Source organism: Mastomys coucha, chromosome Y (assembly GCF_008632895.1).
Source record: "Mastomys coucha isolate ucsf_1 chromosome Y, UCSF_Mcou_1, whole genome shotgun sequence".
NCBI lineage: Eukaryota > Metazoa > Chordata > Mammalia > Rodentia > Muridae > Mastomys > Mastomys coucha.
In genome coordinates, this window is record NC_045031.1 from 469,676 (window position 1) to 486,790 (window position 17,115).

The following is a 17,115-nucleotide window of genomic DNA, read 5'->3' on the forward strand; positions in this document are numbered from 1 at the left end:
GGAGTACTAGGTTCTGATGAAGCCATGTAGTCTTGATTTCTGTTGGTAGGATTCTTGCATTTGCCTTTTGCCACCTCTTGCTTTTTGGTGTTAGATGTTCTTAGTGTCTCTGACTAGAGCTTCTCCTGTCCCTGCTGCCTTGCAAGTCCCCTGTGACTCGTGGGGCCTGTGCCTCCTGTCTGCCTGCTCTGGTCTTAGGAACTCACCAGAGAGAAAATGGTGGCTCTCACCCCAGTGTCTGGCTTATCAACAGCATAATTTTAAATAGTCAAGGTCACTGAAAAAAATCAGTAAAGCTAAAAAAAAATACATAGAGTAATATGAAAATGAAATGAGCATATTTGATCCTTACACAAAGTGTAAAGACAGGTTATATTTAAAAATTAGAACTTAATTTCATGACTAACCTTAAGGTTTTACAGAAATAAAAACTAGATAAAGTCAAAATCTTGAAAAAAGTAAAAATTTAAAACATAGCAGCTATTAATGACTGCCATAAAAAAAAGACAAACAGCTGATGGGAAGAATTGGTTCTTTCAAAAAAACTAAGATTGGTAAACTTTCAGCCAAAAGTAACCAGGAGAAATAAAAACTTAATGAAATCTAGAAGATAATAAGGAAACTCTGTGAAAATCTGTATTCTAAAAATATTGAAAAATATAGAGCCAATCAAGAAATTCTTAGATGCATGTGGCCAAAGAAGAAATCAAGATAATCTGAGCAGATTTTTCAATAGCCAAAGAGATGTCGAGAGTGGTACAAAGACTTTCAAGAAAGCCAGGTAAGCTCACTGAGACAACTAGAAAAAGAATTAATAGCTGTATTTTGAAAATATTAATAAACTAGGAGGATAAGGTACAGTGGATGACTCTAATACTTTAAAAAGATAAGTATATAAAAACAAAGAAAAGCTACCAGATTAAAAAAGTTTCAAGTTTTTGTAATTAAGTAATTAAAATATAGTGTGTCTGAATAGGAGTACTGCTCAAAATACACCACTTCAAAGAACTGAATTCAGTTCAGAAAATGAGCAAATTGCTAGAGTAACTGCCAGTACTTTCTTACATAATATGAAACAGCTTAAATTTTTAGGCTATCACTTCCTCTTTCCCTCAGGGTTTTTCTACATTAGATTCATCTATGTATAAAGTGGTTCAAATACATTAATTTTTTGCTACTAAAATGAAGGTGTCTTTTACTATATCCTTTTACAATTCAGCAAGTAGGGCATTAAATATAATATTCACATATTAATGGAAAATATCAAACAAATATTTTATATCATACTCAGTGACTTGTAAAGGTCACACCAAAATAATCATTTTAAGGAAATCATATAATGCAAAAGCCAATAATAACTAGCATATTAGTAAATCATTACTGTCACAGGGTTTTAACTTTGACTCCTAAATTCTCCAGCCAAACAGCACACAGAAAAAGAATAGAATGTCACAATATTTAAAATTGTTCCATGAACACCAATGGGATACACTTTATAGACTCTTGGACTATGTACAAATTAATATTTTCATAATGCCTTTATATTTAGCTTTGTATTTTCTCCTCCTATTCTAAGCCTTCTTATATTTACACAGGTTATTTAATCCTACATCAAAATAAAAATTTTCAAAAGGCAATAAATTATAGATTTAGAGTAAAAATGGTTAAATTTGCTCAAGTATGATGTAAATTATTACATAAACAAAAACAATTTTATGTTCTGAGTATAAGGTAAAATTATAATTATTAGCTACTGGTATTTTTAAAGGCATGCCAAGATACCTAATTAAATGATAATACTTCATTATTTGTACTTTTACCTTAAAGCAATCAAAAAGATGATCAAGTTGTTCAGGAGAAAAATCCCAAGCCAATTTTGTTAGTAAATCATGTACATTCTTCACAATAGCTTCATGTTTTCCAGCCTATTGAAAAAAATAAAGTAAAAATAAAAGTCAGTGTATTAAGATGGTAACAAAAATCCTTCATTACCTTTCCATCTAAAAGTGTAAATACAAGTCTTATCATAAAACAACTAAGGTCCCTTAGTTTTTTTCTTTTAAAGGAATCATAGAATTAATATGAAAACAGTAAACTAGCAATTTAACGGAGAAAAAAAATTTAGTCTAAAAAAGTAGTACAATGTTTCAAAATTAGAAATTAAGTGTTCAGAAGATAAACCACCAGGATCAAAGAGGCTTTATACAAGAGAAGGAAGGATGGCTTAACACACATAAATTGATTAAATTTATTATATCATATAAGTGAACTTAAAGAAAAAAAATACATGATCTCATTAGATTAAGAAAAGAAATTTGACAAACTACAACACCACTTTATAACAAAAGTTCTGGGGATCTCAACATAACAGAGACAGATTATGGTGAACCTATACCCAAAATTAACTTAAACAGAAAGAAACTTGAAGCTATTCCAGTAAAATTAGGAATAAGACAAGTTTGTCCCCTCTTTTCTTATCTATACAAATGGCAAGCAGTTTGAGAAAGAAATCAGGTTATCAACATCCTTTATAATAGCCACAAATATACATAAAATATATATAAAAGATCTTGAAATTACATCTTACTAAAGGACCTGTATGATTAAAAATTTCAAGTCATTGAGTAGTAAATTGAAGATATCAGAAAATGGAAAGATCTCCTATGCTCTGGATCTGTAGGATTAATATAGTAAAAATAATCCTATGAAAAACACTGAGCACCTTAAAAGATTCAATGCATGAGGATTCAAACACAATTCTTAATATATCTTAAAAGGTCAAACCAACTGGATGATTGCATGTACAAGAATGCAAGTAGATAAAAATATTTATCATCCTACATATACTGAATTCCAAATGGATCAAAAACCTCAACATAAAACCAGATACTTGGAAACTGATGGAAGAGAACATCAGGAACAGCTTGAACTCTGACAGAAAAAGACAATCTTTTTTTTTTAAAGATTTATTTTATTTATTTTATGTGCATGAGTACATTGTAGCTGTACAGACGGCTGTGAGCCATCATGTGTGTGGCTGCTCTCTGGCCCCGCTCGCTTCCAGCCCCACTCGCTCCTGCCCCACTCACTCCAGCCCCACTTGCTCTGGTGTAATTCACTGTAGCTGTCTTCAGACGCTCCAGAAGAGGGCCTAAGATCTCATTACGGGTGGCTGTGAGCCACCATGTGGTAGCTGGGATCCAAACTCAGGACCTTTGGAAGAGCAGTCTTTACCTGATGAGCCATCTCGCCAGCCCCAGTAAAAGACAATCTTAACATCAATAGCACAGGCATTAATAAGATCAACAAAGTTTTATAAAAGACTTTATGAAACTAAGAAGTTTCTGCATGTAAAAAACACTTATGTGAACAAAGCCAGCTTATGGAATGAGAAAAGTTTTTTTGTTTATCAATTCCACATATGACAGTAAGCTAATATTTAAAATATAGGAACTCAAGAAACTATATTTCAAGAACATAAATGACTGAATTATAATATCTAAACAGAATTCTCAGTAAAGGATACTCAAAATGCTGAGAAATGCTTTAAAAATGTTCAACAATGTTAGTCATCGGGGAAATTCCAATAAAAACCACTGTGAGTTTCCATCTTACACCAGACAGTATGGCTAAGATCAAAATCCACAAGAGACAACTCATGTTAATGAGGATGTAGAGTAAGGTAAACACATATCCATTGCTTGTGGGTAGATGAACTTATACAATCACTATGGAAATCAGTTCCTGTCATAGTTAGGGTTTTAGGGCTCTGAAGTGAAACCATAACCATAGCAACTCTTTTTTTTTAAAAGAAAGATTCATTTATTTTATGTATATGAGTACACTCTAGCTGTACAGTTGATTGTGAGCCTTCATGTGGTTGTTGGGAAATGAGATTTTTAGGACCTCTGCTTGCTCTGGTTAACCCTGCTTGCTCAGGTCTAAAGATTTATTTACTATTATACTTAAGTACACTGTAGCTGTCTTCAAACATACTAGAAGAGGGCCTCAGATCTCATTACAGATGGTTGTGAGCTACCATATGGTTGCTGGGATTTGACCTCAGGACCTTTGGAAGAGCAGTTAGTACTCTTAACTGCTGAGCCATCTTGCCAGAGCCCCATAGCAACTCTTAAAAAGGAAAACATGCTGGACCAAAGGGTTTTCCACAGCCTGCTGTACACAGGCTGCACCAGAAGGGAGTTGGTCTCCCAGGAGTGCTCTCACTCTCAGGCTCAGAGGTGCCACTCTCTCTCCAATAACTGTTCAAAGTGGTACTGGTGAGGAGCATACAGGGCATAGGAACAGTGGAGCAGCTGGGACAGGATCCTTGTGGTTGCCATCTGCACCCAGAGCTAAGGCTATTCAAAAGCCGTCTGTATACAGGTTCCACCAGGAAAGAGCTGGTCTCCCAGCAGTGCTGACACAGGTCTAGGCCCACAAGATGGAGAAGTTCCAGCCAGAGACAACAAGTCCAACTAACACCTGAGATAACCAGATGACAAAAGGCAACTGCAAGAACTTTACCAACAGAAACCAAGGCAACATGGCATCATCAGAACCCAGTTCTCCCACAACAGCAAGTCCTGGATACCCCAACACACCAGAAAAGCAAGATTTGGATTTAAAGGTAGAAGCCCTTAAAGAGGAAACACAAAAATCCCTTAGAGAATTACAGGAAAACAGAACCAAACAGATGAAGGAATTAAATAAAACCTTCCAGGATCTAAAAATGGAAGTAGAAACAATAAAGAAGTCATAAAGGGAGATAATCCTGGAGTTAGTAAACCTAGGAAAGAGATCAAGAGTCACAGATGCAAGCATCACCAACAGAATACAAGAGATAGAAGAGAGAATCTCAGGGGCAGAATATACCATAGAAAACATTGACACAATAGTCAAAGAAAATGTGAAAAGCAAAAAGCTCCTAACCCAAAACATCCAGGAAATCAAGGACACAATGAGAAGATCAAACGTAAGGATAATAGGTATAGAAGTGAGTAAAGACCTCCAAATTAAAGGGCCAGTAAATTATAACAAATTATAGAAGAAAAATTCCGTAACCTAAAGAAAGTGATGCCCATCAAAAAAGCTAAGGAAGGACACTTCATACTTCCCAGAGAGAGAAAAATCTATCATGAAGAACTCTCAATTCTGAACACCTATGCTCCAAATGCAAGGGCACCCAGATTCATAAAAGAAACTTTACTAAAGCTCAAAGCACACATTGCACCTCACACAATAATAGTGGGACACTTCAACACCCCACTCTCTGCAATGGACAGATTATGGAAACAGAAACTAAACAGAGACACAGTGAGACTAACAGAAGTTATGAAACAAATGGATTTAACAGATATCTATAGAACATTTTATCCTAAAACAAAAGGATATATCTTCTTCTCAGCACCTCATGGTACCTTCTCCAAAACTGACCATATAATTGGTCACAAATCATACCTCAACAGATACAAGAAGATTGAAATAATTCCTTGTATCCTATCAGATAACTATGGGCTAAGGCTGCTCCTCTATAACAACATAAACAATAGCATGCCCACATACACATGGAAGCTTAACAACACTCTACTCAATGATAACTTGGTCAAGGAAGAAACAATGAAATTAAAGACTTAGTCTGATACCTAAACCACACAAAGATCCAATAAAGAAAGAGTACTTCACACCAATTTCCCTTATGAATACTGATGAAAATACATTCAATAAAATTCTAAAATCCAAGAACACATCAAAATGATTATCCATCATGATCAAGTAAGCTTCATCCAAAGGATGCAGGAATGGTTCAATATGTGAACATCCGTCAATGTAATACACTACTATATAAACAAACTCAAAGGAAAAGATGCTGAGAAAGCATTTAACAAAATCCAACACCCCTTCTTGGAAAGATCTGGAATTTAAGACACATACCCAAACATATTAAAAGCAACATGCAGCAAACCAGTAGCCAACATCAAACTGAATGGAGATAAACTTGAAGCAATCCCACTAAAATCAGGGACTAGACAAGGCTGCCCACTCTCTCCCTACCTATTCAATATTGTACTTGAAGTCCTAGCCAGAGCAATTAGACAACAAAAGGATATCAAAGGGATACGAATTGGAAAGGAAGAAGTCAAAATATCACTATTTGCAGATGATATGATAGTATACTTAAGTGACCCCAAAAATTCAACAAGAGAGCTCCTAAACCTGGTAAACAACTTTAGCAAAGTAGCTGGATATAAAATTAACTCAAGAAAATCAGAGGCCTTCCTCTACTCAAAGAATAAAAAGGCTGAGAAAGAAATTAAGGAAATGACACCCTGTACAATAGTCACAGACAATATAAAATACCTTGGTATAACTCTATGCAAGCCAAGTGAAAGATTTGTATGACAAGTCCCTGAAGAAAGAAACGGAAGAAGATCTCAGAAGATGGAAAGATCTCCCATGCTCATGGATTGGCAGGGTTAATATAGTAAAACTGGCCAACTTGCCAAAAGCAATCTACAGATTCAATGCAATTCCCCTCAAAATTCCAACTCTATTCTTCAAAGAGTTAGTAAGAACAATTTGCCAATTCATCTGGTGTAACAAAAAACCCAGTATAGTGGAAATTATTCTCAACAATAAAAGAATTTCTAAGGGGATCACTATTCCTGACCTCAAGCTGTACTACAGAGCAACTGTGATTAAAACAAACAAACAAACAAACTGCATGGTATTGGTTCAGTGACAGGTAGGTAGATCAATGGATTAGAATTGAAGACCCAGAAATGAACCCATACACTTATGGTCACTTGATCTTTGACAAAGGAGCTAAAACCATACAATGAAAAGGACAGGTTTTCAATAGAAGATGCTGGTTCAACTGTCGGTTAGCATGTAGAAGGTTGCAAATTGATCCATTCTTATCTCCTTGTACAAAGCTCAGGTCCACGTGGATCAAGGACCTCCACATCAAACCAGATACACTGAAACTAATAGAAAAGAAAATGGGGAAGAGCCTTGAGCACATGGGTACAGGGGAAAATTTCCTGAACAGAACCAATATTATGCTCTAAGACCATGAATTGAGAAATAGGACCTCATAAAATTACAAAGTTTCTGTAAGGCAAAGGACACTGTCAATAGGACAAAACGACAACCAGCAGATTGGGAAAAGATCTTTACCAATTCTATATCTGATAGAGGGCTAATATCCAATATTATACAAATAACTCAAGAAGTCAGTCTCCAGAGAAACAAATAACCCTGTTAAAAAATGGGTTAAACAAGCCGGGCGGTGGTGGCGCACGCCTTTAATCCCAGCACTTGGGAGGCAGAGGCAGGCGGATTTCCGAGTTCGAGGCCAGCCTGGTCTACAAAGTGAGTTCCAGGACAGCTGGGGCTACAGAGAGAAACCCTGTCTCGAAAAAACCAAAAAAAAAAAAAAAAACAAAAAAAAACAAAAAAATGGGTTAAACAAAGAATTCTCAACTGAGGAATATTGAATAGCTGAGAAGCACCTAAAGAGTGTTCAATATCCTTAGACATCAGGGAAATGCAAATCAAAACAATCCACCCCCCACCAGTCAGATGTGATCAGTGGCTAAGATCAAAAACACTGGTGATAGCAGATGTTGGCCAGGTTGTAGAGAAAGAGAACACTTCACCATTTCTGGTGGGATTGTAAGCTGGTAAACCACTCTGGAAATCAGTTTGTCAGTTCCTCAGAAAACTGGACATAGTACTACCTGAGGACCCAGCTATACCACTCCTGGGCATATACCCAGAAGATGCTCCAACATGTAATAAGGACACATACTCCACTATGTTCATAGCAGCCTTATTCATAATAGCCAGAAGTGGGAAAGAACCCAGATGTCCCTCAACAGAGGAATGGATACAGAAAATGTGATACATCTGCACAATGGAGTACTACTCAGATATGAAAAACAATGAATTTATGAAATTCTTAGGGAAATGGATGGATCTGGAGAATATCATCCTGTGTGAGGTAACCCAATCACAAAAGAACACACATGGTATGCACTTACCAATAAGTGGTTATTAGCACAGAAGCTCAGAATACCCAAGATAAAATTCACAGACCATGTGAAGTTCAATAAGATGGAAGACCAAAGTGTGGATACTTTGGTCCTTCTTAGAAGGGGGCTCAAAATACTCATGAGAGGAGATACAGGGATAAATATTAGAGCAGAAACTGAAGGAAAGGCCATCCAGTGACTGTGTCACCTGTGGATTCATGTCATATACAGTTACCAAACCCAGATACTATTGTGGATGCCAACAAGTACTGGCTGACAGGAGCCTGATATAGCTGTTTCATGAGAGGCTCTGACAGTGCCCGACTAATACAGAAGTAGAGGCTCACAGTCATCCATTGATCTGAGTTACAGGGTCCCCAATGAAGGAGCTAGAGAAAGGACCCGAGGAGCTGAAGGGTTTGCAGCTCCATAGGAGAAACAACAAAATGAACTACCTAGTATCCTTACTGCTCTCAGGGACTAAACCACCAACCAAAGTGTACACATGGAGGGACCTATGGCTCCAACTGCCTATGTCGCAGAGGCCTTTTGGGACATCAATGAGAGGAGAGGCCTTTGTTCCTGTGAAGGCTCGGTGCCCCGTGTAGGGGAATGCCAGGGCCAGGAAGCAGGAGAGGGTGGGTTAGTGAGCAGAGGCTGGAAGATGGGATAGGGAAGATTTGGGAGGGGAAATGAGAAAAAGGGATTAAATCTAAAATGCAAATAAGAAAATATCTAATAAAATTGTGTATATATAAAATTACCTTACTTAAATTCTTGTAATACATATCTGCATTTCAAGTCATTACATAAAAACTAAAATTTCATTAATTTCTTACCTGTGCTGCCCAGATATTATTAAGATCCTGTAAAGTAAGGGTCTTTTCTTTAATTACGAAACGAATGATCTTCTCTAGCTTTTCCACATACTGTGGTTGATGTAGGCTATCTTGCAAGACAATGGTTAAGATATTGTTCTGTTGTATCCATTCCTAAATTTAACATAACATATTTAACTGTAGAAATTGAGAAAATTTCCAAAAAGCATAATAAAAATAGTTCAGACTTATAAGTAACAAGTGAAATTAATCTGCAGGTATTAAATATTACAACAAAAAATTTTAAAGGACTAAATTATACATATAAGATACACCCAATACAGAGAAACACAACTACTGCCTAAATGTGTAATTAGCAATTACTTGGAATTTATTTCTGATATGTAGAGAAATTTTCCACATGTGTTACATATTAGTTATGATATATAAAAACATTGACTTTTATATTTCAGTATGCCTTAGAATATTCTCTGGGAAATATATTCAAATATCTCAAAAATATTACATTGATTTATAATTTTAAAAATATTTCCTCTTGCTTGATGCCCCAGTGTGTACTGATATCTGTATGTTGGTGAGGGCAGGCACAAGATAAGGTGAGAGTCTGTGATTGGGCAATGGAAAAGTTAGGCAGGAAGAGAGTTTTGGAGACAGAAGAGAGAAGACAGAGGGAGAAGGAAGATGGAGGAAGAAAAGGATGATCCAGATTTTGCATGGCTTTTAATAGCCAGAGGTAGCTAAGAATATCTTATAAAGATGGATAATTACAGGACAATTTGTCTTATCTAGGTAGGCAATTTATATCATTATCAGTTGGCTCTGAAATTATTGTGTGGCCATCTTGTAAACTGAGAATTTATTGATATATAAATTTGACTGATTAATTTATGCTTCTAGAGTTTTATTTTACTGGGTTAAGCGGATTTAGCCACATGGGGTAGATCGCTGAGAAGGTACAAGTGGTTCTGAGGCAGGTGAATGGGAGCTGGGAAGAGTGTACCACTGAGGCTACCTAGAGGTGGAGAGACCAAGAGCAGAGAGTAGCTGGGTATAGTGCGGGATGGTGCCAATTTTTTAATACTTCCCACAACACCACAACATAAGGGGATGCTAGCTAGGGTGGTGAGGTGGAAGTGGGTGAGTGGTTGGGGGAGCACCCTAATAGAGGCAGAGGAAGAATAAGATAGGGGGATTACAGAGGGACATTTGATATGTAAACAAATAAAATGACCAATAAAAATATCCATGTTAAAAAAATAACCATTTAAAAAAAAACTTCCTCTTGTATATCTGCAGAGAAGTGCTAATTTAGTTTGGGGACAGTGTGTGTGACTCTACATGACAAGCTACAAAGCTATATTGCATGTGTACGTAAAATCTGAACTTCAATATTTAGTCTTTGCCTTTGACATATACTATTTTCACAACAGTAAAAAAAAAAACCCTCAAGATTTTGTCACATTTTTGGTTAAGACTCTTATAAGTCAGTGATTATTCTTCACAAACATGTATATTTAGTATCTGCATGAAATATATATTAAGATACTTTATAATAGCTTCAAAACCTTTTGGTTTGAGAAGTGATTCCACAGAAAGTCATTCACTAAATTCCAGATCTAATCAACCACTTAAAAGATCACCTTTTAAAAAAAGTAAGTTACCTGTATTTAAAGTCATGTTTACAAAAAATGCAATTAATTACTTAACACTAACACTTAACACTTAAAAAATTTAACACTTCTTCCCAATTCCTTATTGTTGAAAAATGTTTAGTAGTTTTAATTTTAAGATTTTGCTTGAATATATCTATGCATCATTTGTGTATCTGGTGCCCATGGTGTGTGCTCTCCCAAAACTACAGCTAAGAACCAAACTAGAATCCAGTGGAAATACAATAAGTGTGTTGTTTTTTCTATTGATCTAGATGTAACTGACAATTAGGGCTGTTGCCAAGTTTTGTCATTATGTCTCAAATGCTCAAGGACAGAACTGGGTCTCATAAGCTATCCTTACACAATAAATAGACAAGTAATATGTTTTGTTATTTTCTTTAAAAAGAACTTACTGCCATTTGCTCAGCGGTTAGCCACTCTTCTTCAGAATTACCATGCCGATGTGTATAATATGACACACTTGATAGTACCTTGTTAATTTCATTCAGTGCATTCATCTTTCCATTAAAAGAAGAAAGCTGTAGCAATCTATAAAAATTGCAACCAATAGTGACTTTTAACCATTTACATCAATAGCAGGCCATTGGTGGTATATGCTTAACCAACCAAACAAGCAACTCAGAAGACTGATCCAGGAGTATCACAAATTAAAAGGGCTAGGCTATACAGTGTGTTCATAACTAGCATACAGTCTCTGTTTCAGGCCTCCAAAACAAACAAACAAAACATCTAAGTAAAACCAAAACAAAGCAAAAAATGGACATATAGCACTGGTAAATGCTTGCCCACTATACAAAGCCCTAGGTTCAATATGAAGTCCAAAGCCAGCCAAAACAAAAATCTGCAGTAACTCAAGACAGAAAATAGCTTTCTTACCTGAGTATCATTTTTAACCTAAAAATTTCTAAATTTTTAACAGTTTCCTCTTGTCCTGGAATTCTTGAAGCTAAATTTTTTAGAAATTTAATAATCATTGAAATGGCATCATTTTTCACTTCAGTCTTTGCTTCTTTTTTCAGTTCTTCATTAGTTAATTTTTGTAATAATTGTGGAACTACTTCTATAACTGGAATGAAGTACTTTTTTAATGTATATTGAGTGAGAAACTCATAGCACTGTCCAAATGGCCTGAAAATAGGAAACACACACACAAAAAACTTAATAGTAATAGTCAAAGTTCTTCTACAGATATATTCTCAGATTAGTTTTAATAATTACAGGCAAATGATGCCAAGTTGATAAGAAACTACATTTGAAACTTGGAAATTCAGTAATTTCCAAGTAAATATGAAGTTTGTATAATGTACTGAAAATAATTTAAAATATAACTTACTTAATAAGAGCTGCAATTGTTTGAATATTCAATGCTGATCCACTAGTGAAACGATCATGCAAAATCTGGAAACCATTTAGTGTGCCAAATGTGTTAATGAGATCCACTAGCCAACCCTGTAAGTGAATAATAAGAGTTAATTCCCTCCTTTAAGAAATTACTATTTGAAAAACAGCTACTATTTGGAAGTGTTTTAATATGTAATTATAATACTATAATCCAAAATTTGTTATAAGATCAGATATATATGATTTATTTATTTGTGAAGACCTAAGTGTTAATTTTCACATTTTTGCTCTCATTTATTCAAACCTCATTTAGCTTATGAATACAAATTAGATTTTTGTTATATAACTAAACATTTTCTAAATTTAAAATGTAAAGTTTTAAGACTAAAAAAATAAGAAAAAAAAGTGAGATTATTTTCCTGTATGCAAATGGATGGAACTAGAAAATATTCTGAGGTAACCCAGACCCAAAACGGCATGTATGCTACATATTCACTTATAAGTAGATATTAGCCATAAAGTATTGGATACCCATGATGCACTTCACAATCCAAAGAAGCTACAAGAACACAAATGCCAGCCCAGACTACTATACACAACAAAACTCTCAATTACCACAGATGGAGAAAACAAGATATTCCATGACAAAACAGAATTTACATAATACCTTTCCACAAATCCAGCCCTACAAAGGATAGTAGAGGGAAAACACCAACATAAGGAGCAAAACTACACCCTAGAAGAAGCAAGAAAATAATTTTCTAATAAAACTAAAAGAAGTTAGCCACATGGGACAGATTTCCAACTCTAACAACAAAAATAACAGGAAGAAACAATTATTATTCCTTAATATCTATTAATTTCAATGGACTCAATGTCCCAATAAAAAGACATAGACTATCAGATTGGGTACAAAAACAGGACCCAACATTTTGTTGCATATAGGAAACCCACCTCAGTGAAAAAACAGAAACTACCTCAGAAAAAAAGGCTGGAAAACAATTCTCCAAGCAAATGGTCCCAAGTAGCCATTCTAATATCAAATAAAATTGACTTTCAACCTACAGTGATAAAAAAAGATAAGGAAGGACACTTCATACTCATCAAAGACAAGATCTACCAAGATGAACGCTCAATTCTGAATCTCTTCACTCCAAATGCAAGGGCAACTACATTCATAAAAGAAACTTTACTAAAGCTCAAAGCCTACATTGAACCTCACACAACAGTAGTGGGAGACTTCAACACCCCACTCTCTGCAATGGACAGATCATGGAAACAGAAACTAAACAGAGACACAGTGAGACTAACAGAAGTTATGAAACAAATGGATTTAACATATTTATAGAACATTTTATCCTAAAACAAAAGGATATATCTTCTTCTCAGCACCTCATGGTACCTTCTCCTAAACTGACCATATAATTGGTCACAAATCAGGCCACAAAACAGATACAAGAAGATTGAAATAATTCCTTGCACACTATCAGATCACCATGGACTAAGGCTGCTCCTCAATAACAACATAAACAATAGAAAGCCCATATATACATGGAAGCTTAACAACACTCTACTCAATGATAATTTTGTCAAGGAAGAAATAAACAAAGAAGTTAAAAACTTTCTAGAGATAAATGAAAATGAAGCCACAACATAACCAAACTTATAGGACACAATGAAAGCAGTCCTAAGAGGTAAACTCAAAGCTCTAAGCGCCTCCAAAGAGAAAACGGAAAGAGCATATACTAGCAATTTGATAGCACATCTGAAAGTTCCAATGGCATGAAATAATCAAACTCAGAGCTGAAATCAACAAGTAGAAACAAAAAGAACTATACAAGGAATCAACCAAACCAGGAGCTGGTTCTCTGAGAAAATCAACAAAATAGATAAACCCTTAACCCGACTAACTAGAGGGCACAGAGACAGTATCCTAATTAACAAGATTAAGAATGAAATGGGAGACATAACAGAAACTGAGGAAATCAAAAAAAAATTATGAGATCCTTCTACAAAAGCCTATACTCAACAAAACTGGAAAACTTGGATGAAATGGATAATTTTCTAGACAGATACCAGGTACCAAAGTTAAATCAAGATCAGATCAATGATATAGTCCCCTATCCACTAACAAAATAGAAAATCATTAATAGTCTCCCAACCAAAAGAATCCCAGGACCAGATGGGTTTAGTGCAGAATTTTATCAGACCTGCAAAGAAGACCTAATATCAGTGTTCCCCCAACTAATCCACAAAACAGAAACAGAAAGTACTCTACTCAGTTGATTCTGATACCTAAATGACACAAAGACCTAACAAAGAAAGAAAACTTCAGACCAATTTCCCTTATGAATATTGATGCAAAAATACTCAATAAATTTCTTGCAAACTGAATTCAAGAACACATCAAAATGATCATCCACCATGATCAAGTAGGCTTCATCCCAGGGATGCAGGGATGGTTCAGTATCCGGAAATTCATCAACGTAATTCACTATATAAACAAACTGAAATAAAAAAAAAACATATGATCATTTCATTAGATGCTGAGAAAGCATTTGACAAAATCCAACATCCCTTCATGATAAAAGTCTTGTAAAGATTAGGAATTCAAGGCCCATACCTAAACATAGTAAAAGCAATATACAGTAAATCTATAGCCTACATCAAACTAAATGGAGAGAAACTTGATGCATCCCACTAAAATCAGGGACTAGACAAGACTGCCCACTCTCTCCCTACCTATTCAATATTGTACTTGAAGTCCTAGCCAGAGCAATTTTACAACAAAAGGAGATCAAAGGGATACAAATTGGAAAGAAGTCAAATTATCACTATTTGCTGATGATATGATAGCATACTTAAGTGACCTCAAAAAATCCACAAGAGAACTCCTAAACCTGATAAACAACTTCATAAAAGTAGCTGGACATAAAAGTAACTCAAGTAAATCAGTGGCCTTCCTCTACACAAAGGATAGACAGGGTCAGAAAGGAATTAGGGAAACAACATCCTTCACAATAGTCACAAATAATATAAAATACCTTGGTGTAACTCTAAGTAAGCAAGTAAAAGATCTGCATTACAAGAAATTCAAGTCTCTGAAGAAGGAAATCTAAGAAGATCTTAGAAGATGGAAAGATCTTCCATGCTCATAGATTGGCAAGATTGTTATAGTAAAAATGGCCATCTTGCCAAAGGAAATCTACAGGTTCAAAATTCCAACTCAATTCTTCACAGACTTAGAAAGAGCAATTTGCAAATTCACCCGGAATAACAAAAAACCTAGGACAGCGAAAACTATTCTTAACAATAAAAGAACCTCTGGTGGAATTACCAGCCCTGATCTTAAGCTGTAGTACAGAGCAATTATGATTAAAAAACTACATGGTATTGGTACAGTGACAGGCAGGTAGATCAATGGAATAGAATTGAAGACCCAGAAATGAACCCACACACACCTATGATTTACTTGACCTTTGACAAAGGAACTAAAACCATCCAGTGGGCAAAAGACAGCATTTTCAACAAATGGTGCTGATTCAACTAGACGTCAAGATGTAGAAGAATTCAAATCCATCCATTCCTATCTCCTTGTACAAAACTCAAGCCCAAGTGGATCAAAGACCTCCACATCAAACCAGATACACTGAAACTAATAGAAAAGAAAGTGGGTAAGAGGCTTGAGGACAGGCACGGGGAAAATTTCCTGAACAGAACACCAATAGCTTCTGCTCTAAGATCAGGAATTGACAAATGGGACCTCAAAAATTACAAAGCTTTTGTAAGGCAAAGACACTGTCAATAGAACAAAACGACAACCAACAAATTGGGAAAAGATCTTTACTAATTCTACATCTGATAGAGGGTTAATATCCAATATATACAAAGAACTTAGGAAGTGTTCAGAGTCTAAGAAGTGTTCAGAAGATTCCAGAGAACTAAATAACCCTATTAAAAATGGGGTAAAGAGCTAAACAAAGAATTCTCAACTGACAAATACCAAATGGCTGAGAAGCACCTAAAGAAATGTCCAATATTCTTAGTCATCAGGGAAATGCAAATCAAAACAACCCTAAGATTCCACCTCACACCAGTAAGAAGTGATCAATGGCTAAGATCAAAAGCTCAGGTGACAGCAGATGCTGGCAAGGTTGAGGAGAAAGAGGAACATTACTTCATTGCTGGTGGGTTGTAAGGTGGTACAACCACTTCAAAACAGCTTGGTGGTTCCTCAGCAACTATACCACTCCTGGGCATATAATCAGAAGATGCTCCAACATGTAATAAGGACACATGCTCCACCATGTTCATAGCAGCTAGCTTGCTTGCTTGCTTTCTCCTCCACCCTTTCTCTCCCTCCCTCTTTCTCTCTTTCTTTTTTTTTAAACTTTTATTGCATTATGATGAGAAAAGTTACATGATTTCAATTTATCTGATCTTGTTAACATTTAAAAACATATTTTAAGTAAACAGGATTAAATCACATTCTTGTTTCCCTTTTGTATCCCAACTTCTCCCAGAGACTCCCCCCTTCAATACTTACAATATCATTTTTTGTCACATTCCTTAAAAATTTATAAAATATTATAACAATAAAAATGAGCTTTATAAAAGTTGTTTGATATAAAACAACAATCAATTTAACAGTGTTATGTAGACACTTGTCTATAGCAATAGTGAAAATACATAGGTTTTCCTCAATATAAATTTTAAATAACTCCAAACATATTAACTGTATATTTCAAAATAATACATCACTAGTATTTTTTAAATGAACATAAATATATAAAGTCCTTTTGTTTGTTTGTTTGTTTGTTTTGTATTTAGTAGAGTTTAAAATCTTGGCTCTTACTGTGGCACAAGCCCAAATAAGAACAATTTTTAGACACTGGATTTCATTGTAATAAGGCTGTACTTGAATGACCCTCACATCACCAAAGAATTTTACCTCCATCATACCTAAGCTGAAAGTTGATAGTTCTGCTGCACCAAGGATTGAATTGTAGGCTCGATTTTTGGATACAGACTTCCTGCTATGGTCAAAGCTATTTGACTTGAGTGAGTGACTTTATTCTCAGCCCACAGAGAACAAGTTACATTCATTTAAGAAATGGTGTGTGTATTAAGATGGTCTATTCACAAATTCACTCAGCAGGTGTTTCAATGAACAATGGTTCTGCTTGGAGGGTGGCACAGACATTAGGTGAGGGTAAGAATTTGGTT

The 17,115-nt window shown here is 35.4% G+C and overlaps 1 protein-coding gene across 2 annotated transcripts in view; it reads right to left on the reverse strand.

Annotated features, from left to right (window-relative positions):
• The window catches only part of LOC116096530 (probable ubiquitin carboxyl-terminal hydrolase FAF-X), a 144,156-nt gene that overhangs the window by 106,934 nt on the left and 20,107 nt on the right, over positions 1-17,115 (reverse strand). For both annotated transcript variants that reach the window (XM_031378461.1, XM_031378452.1), the window contains exons 7-11: positions 11,882-11,997; positions 11,425-11,676; positions 10,941-11,076; positions 8,876-9,028; positions 1,821-1,925 (exon numbers count right to left, since the gene is read on the reverse strand). In XM_031378461.1, the coding sequence (XP_031234321.1) occupies positions 1,821-1,925; positions 8,876-9,028; positions 10,941-11,076; positions 11,425-11,676; positions 11,882-11,997 (762 nt within the window). The remainder of the gene's footprint in view (positions 1-1,820; positions 1,926-8,875; positions 9,029-10,940; positions 11,077-11,424; positions 11,677-11,881; positions 11,998-17,115) is intronic.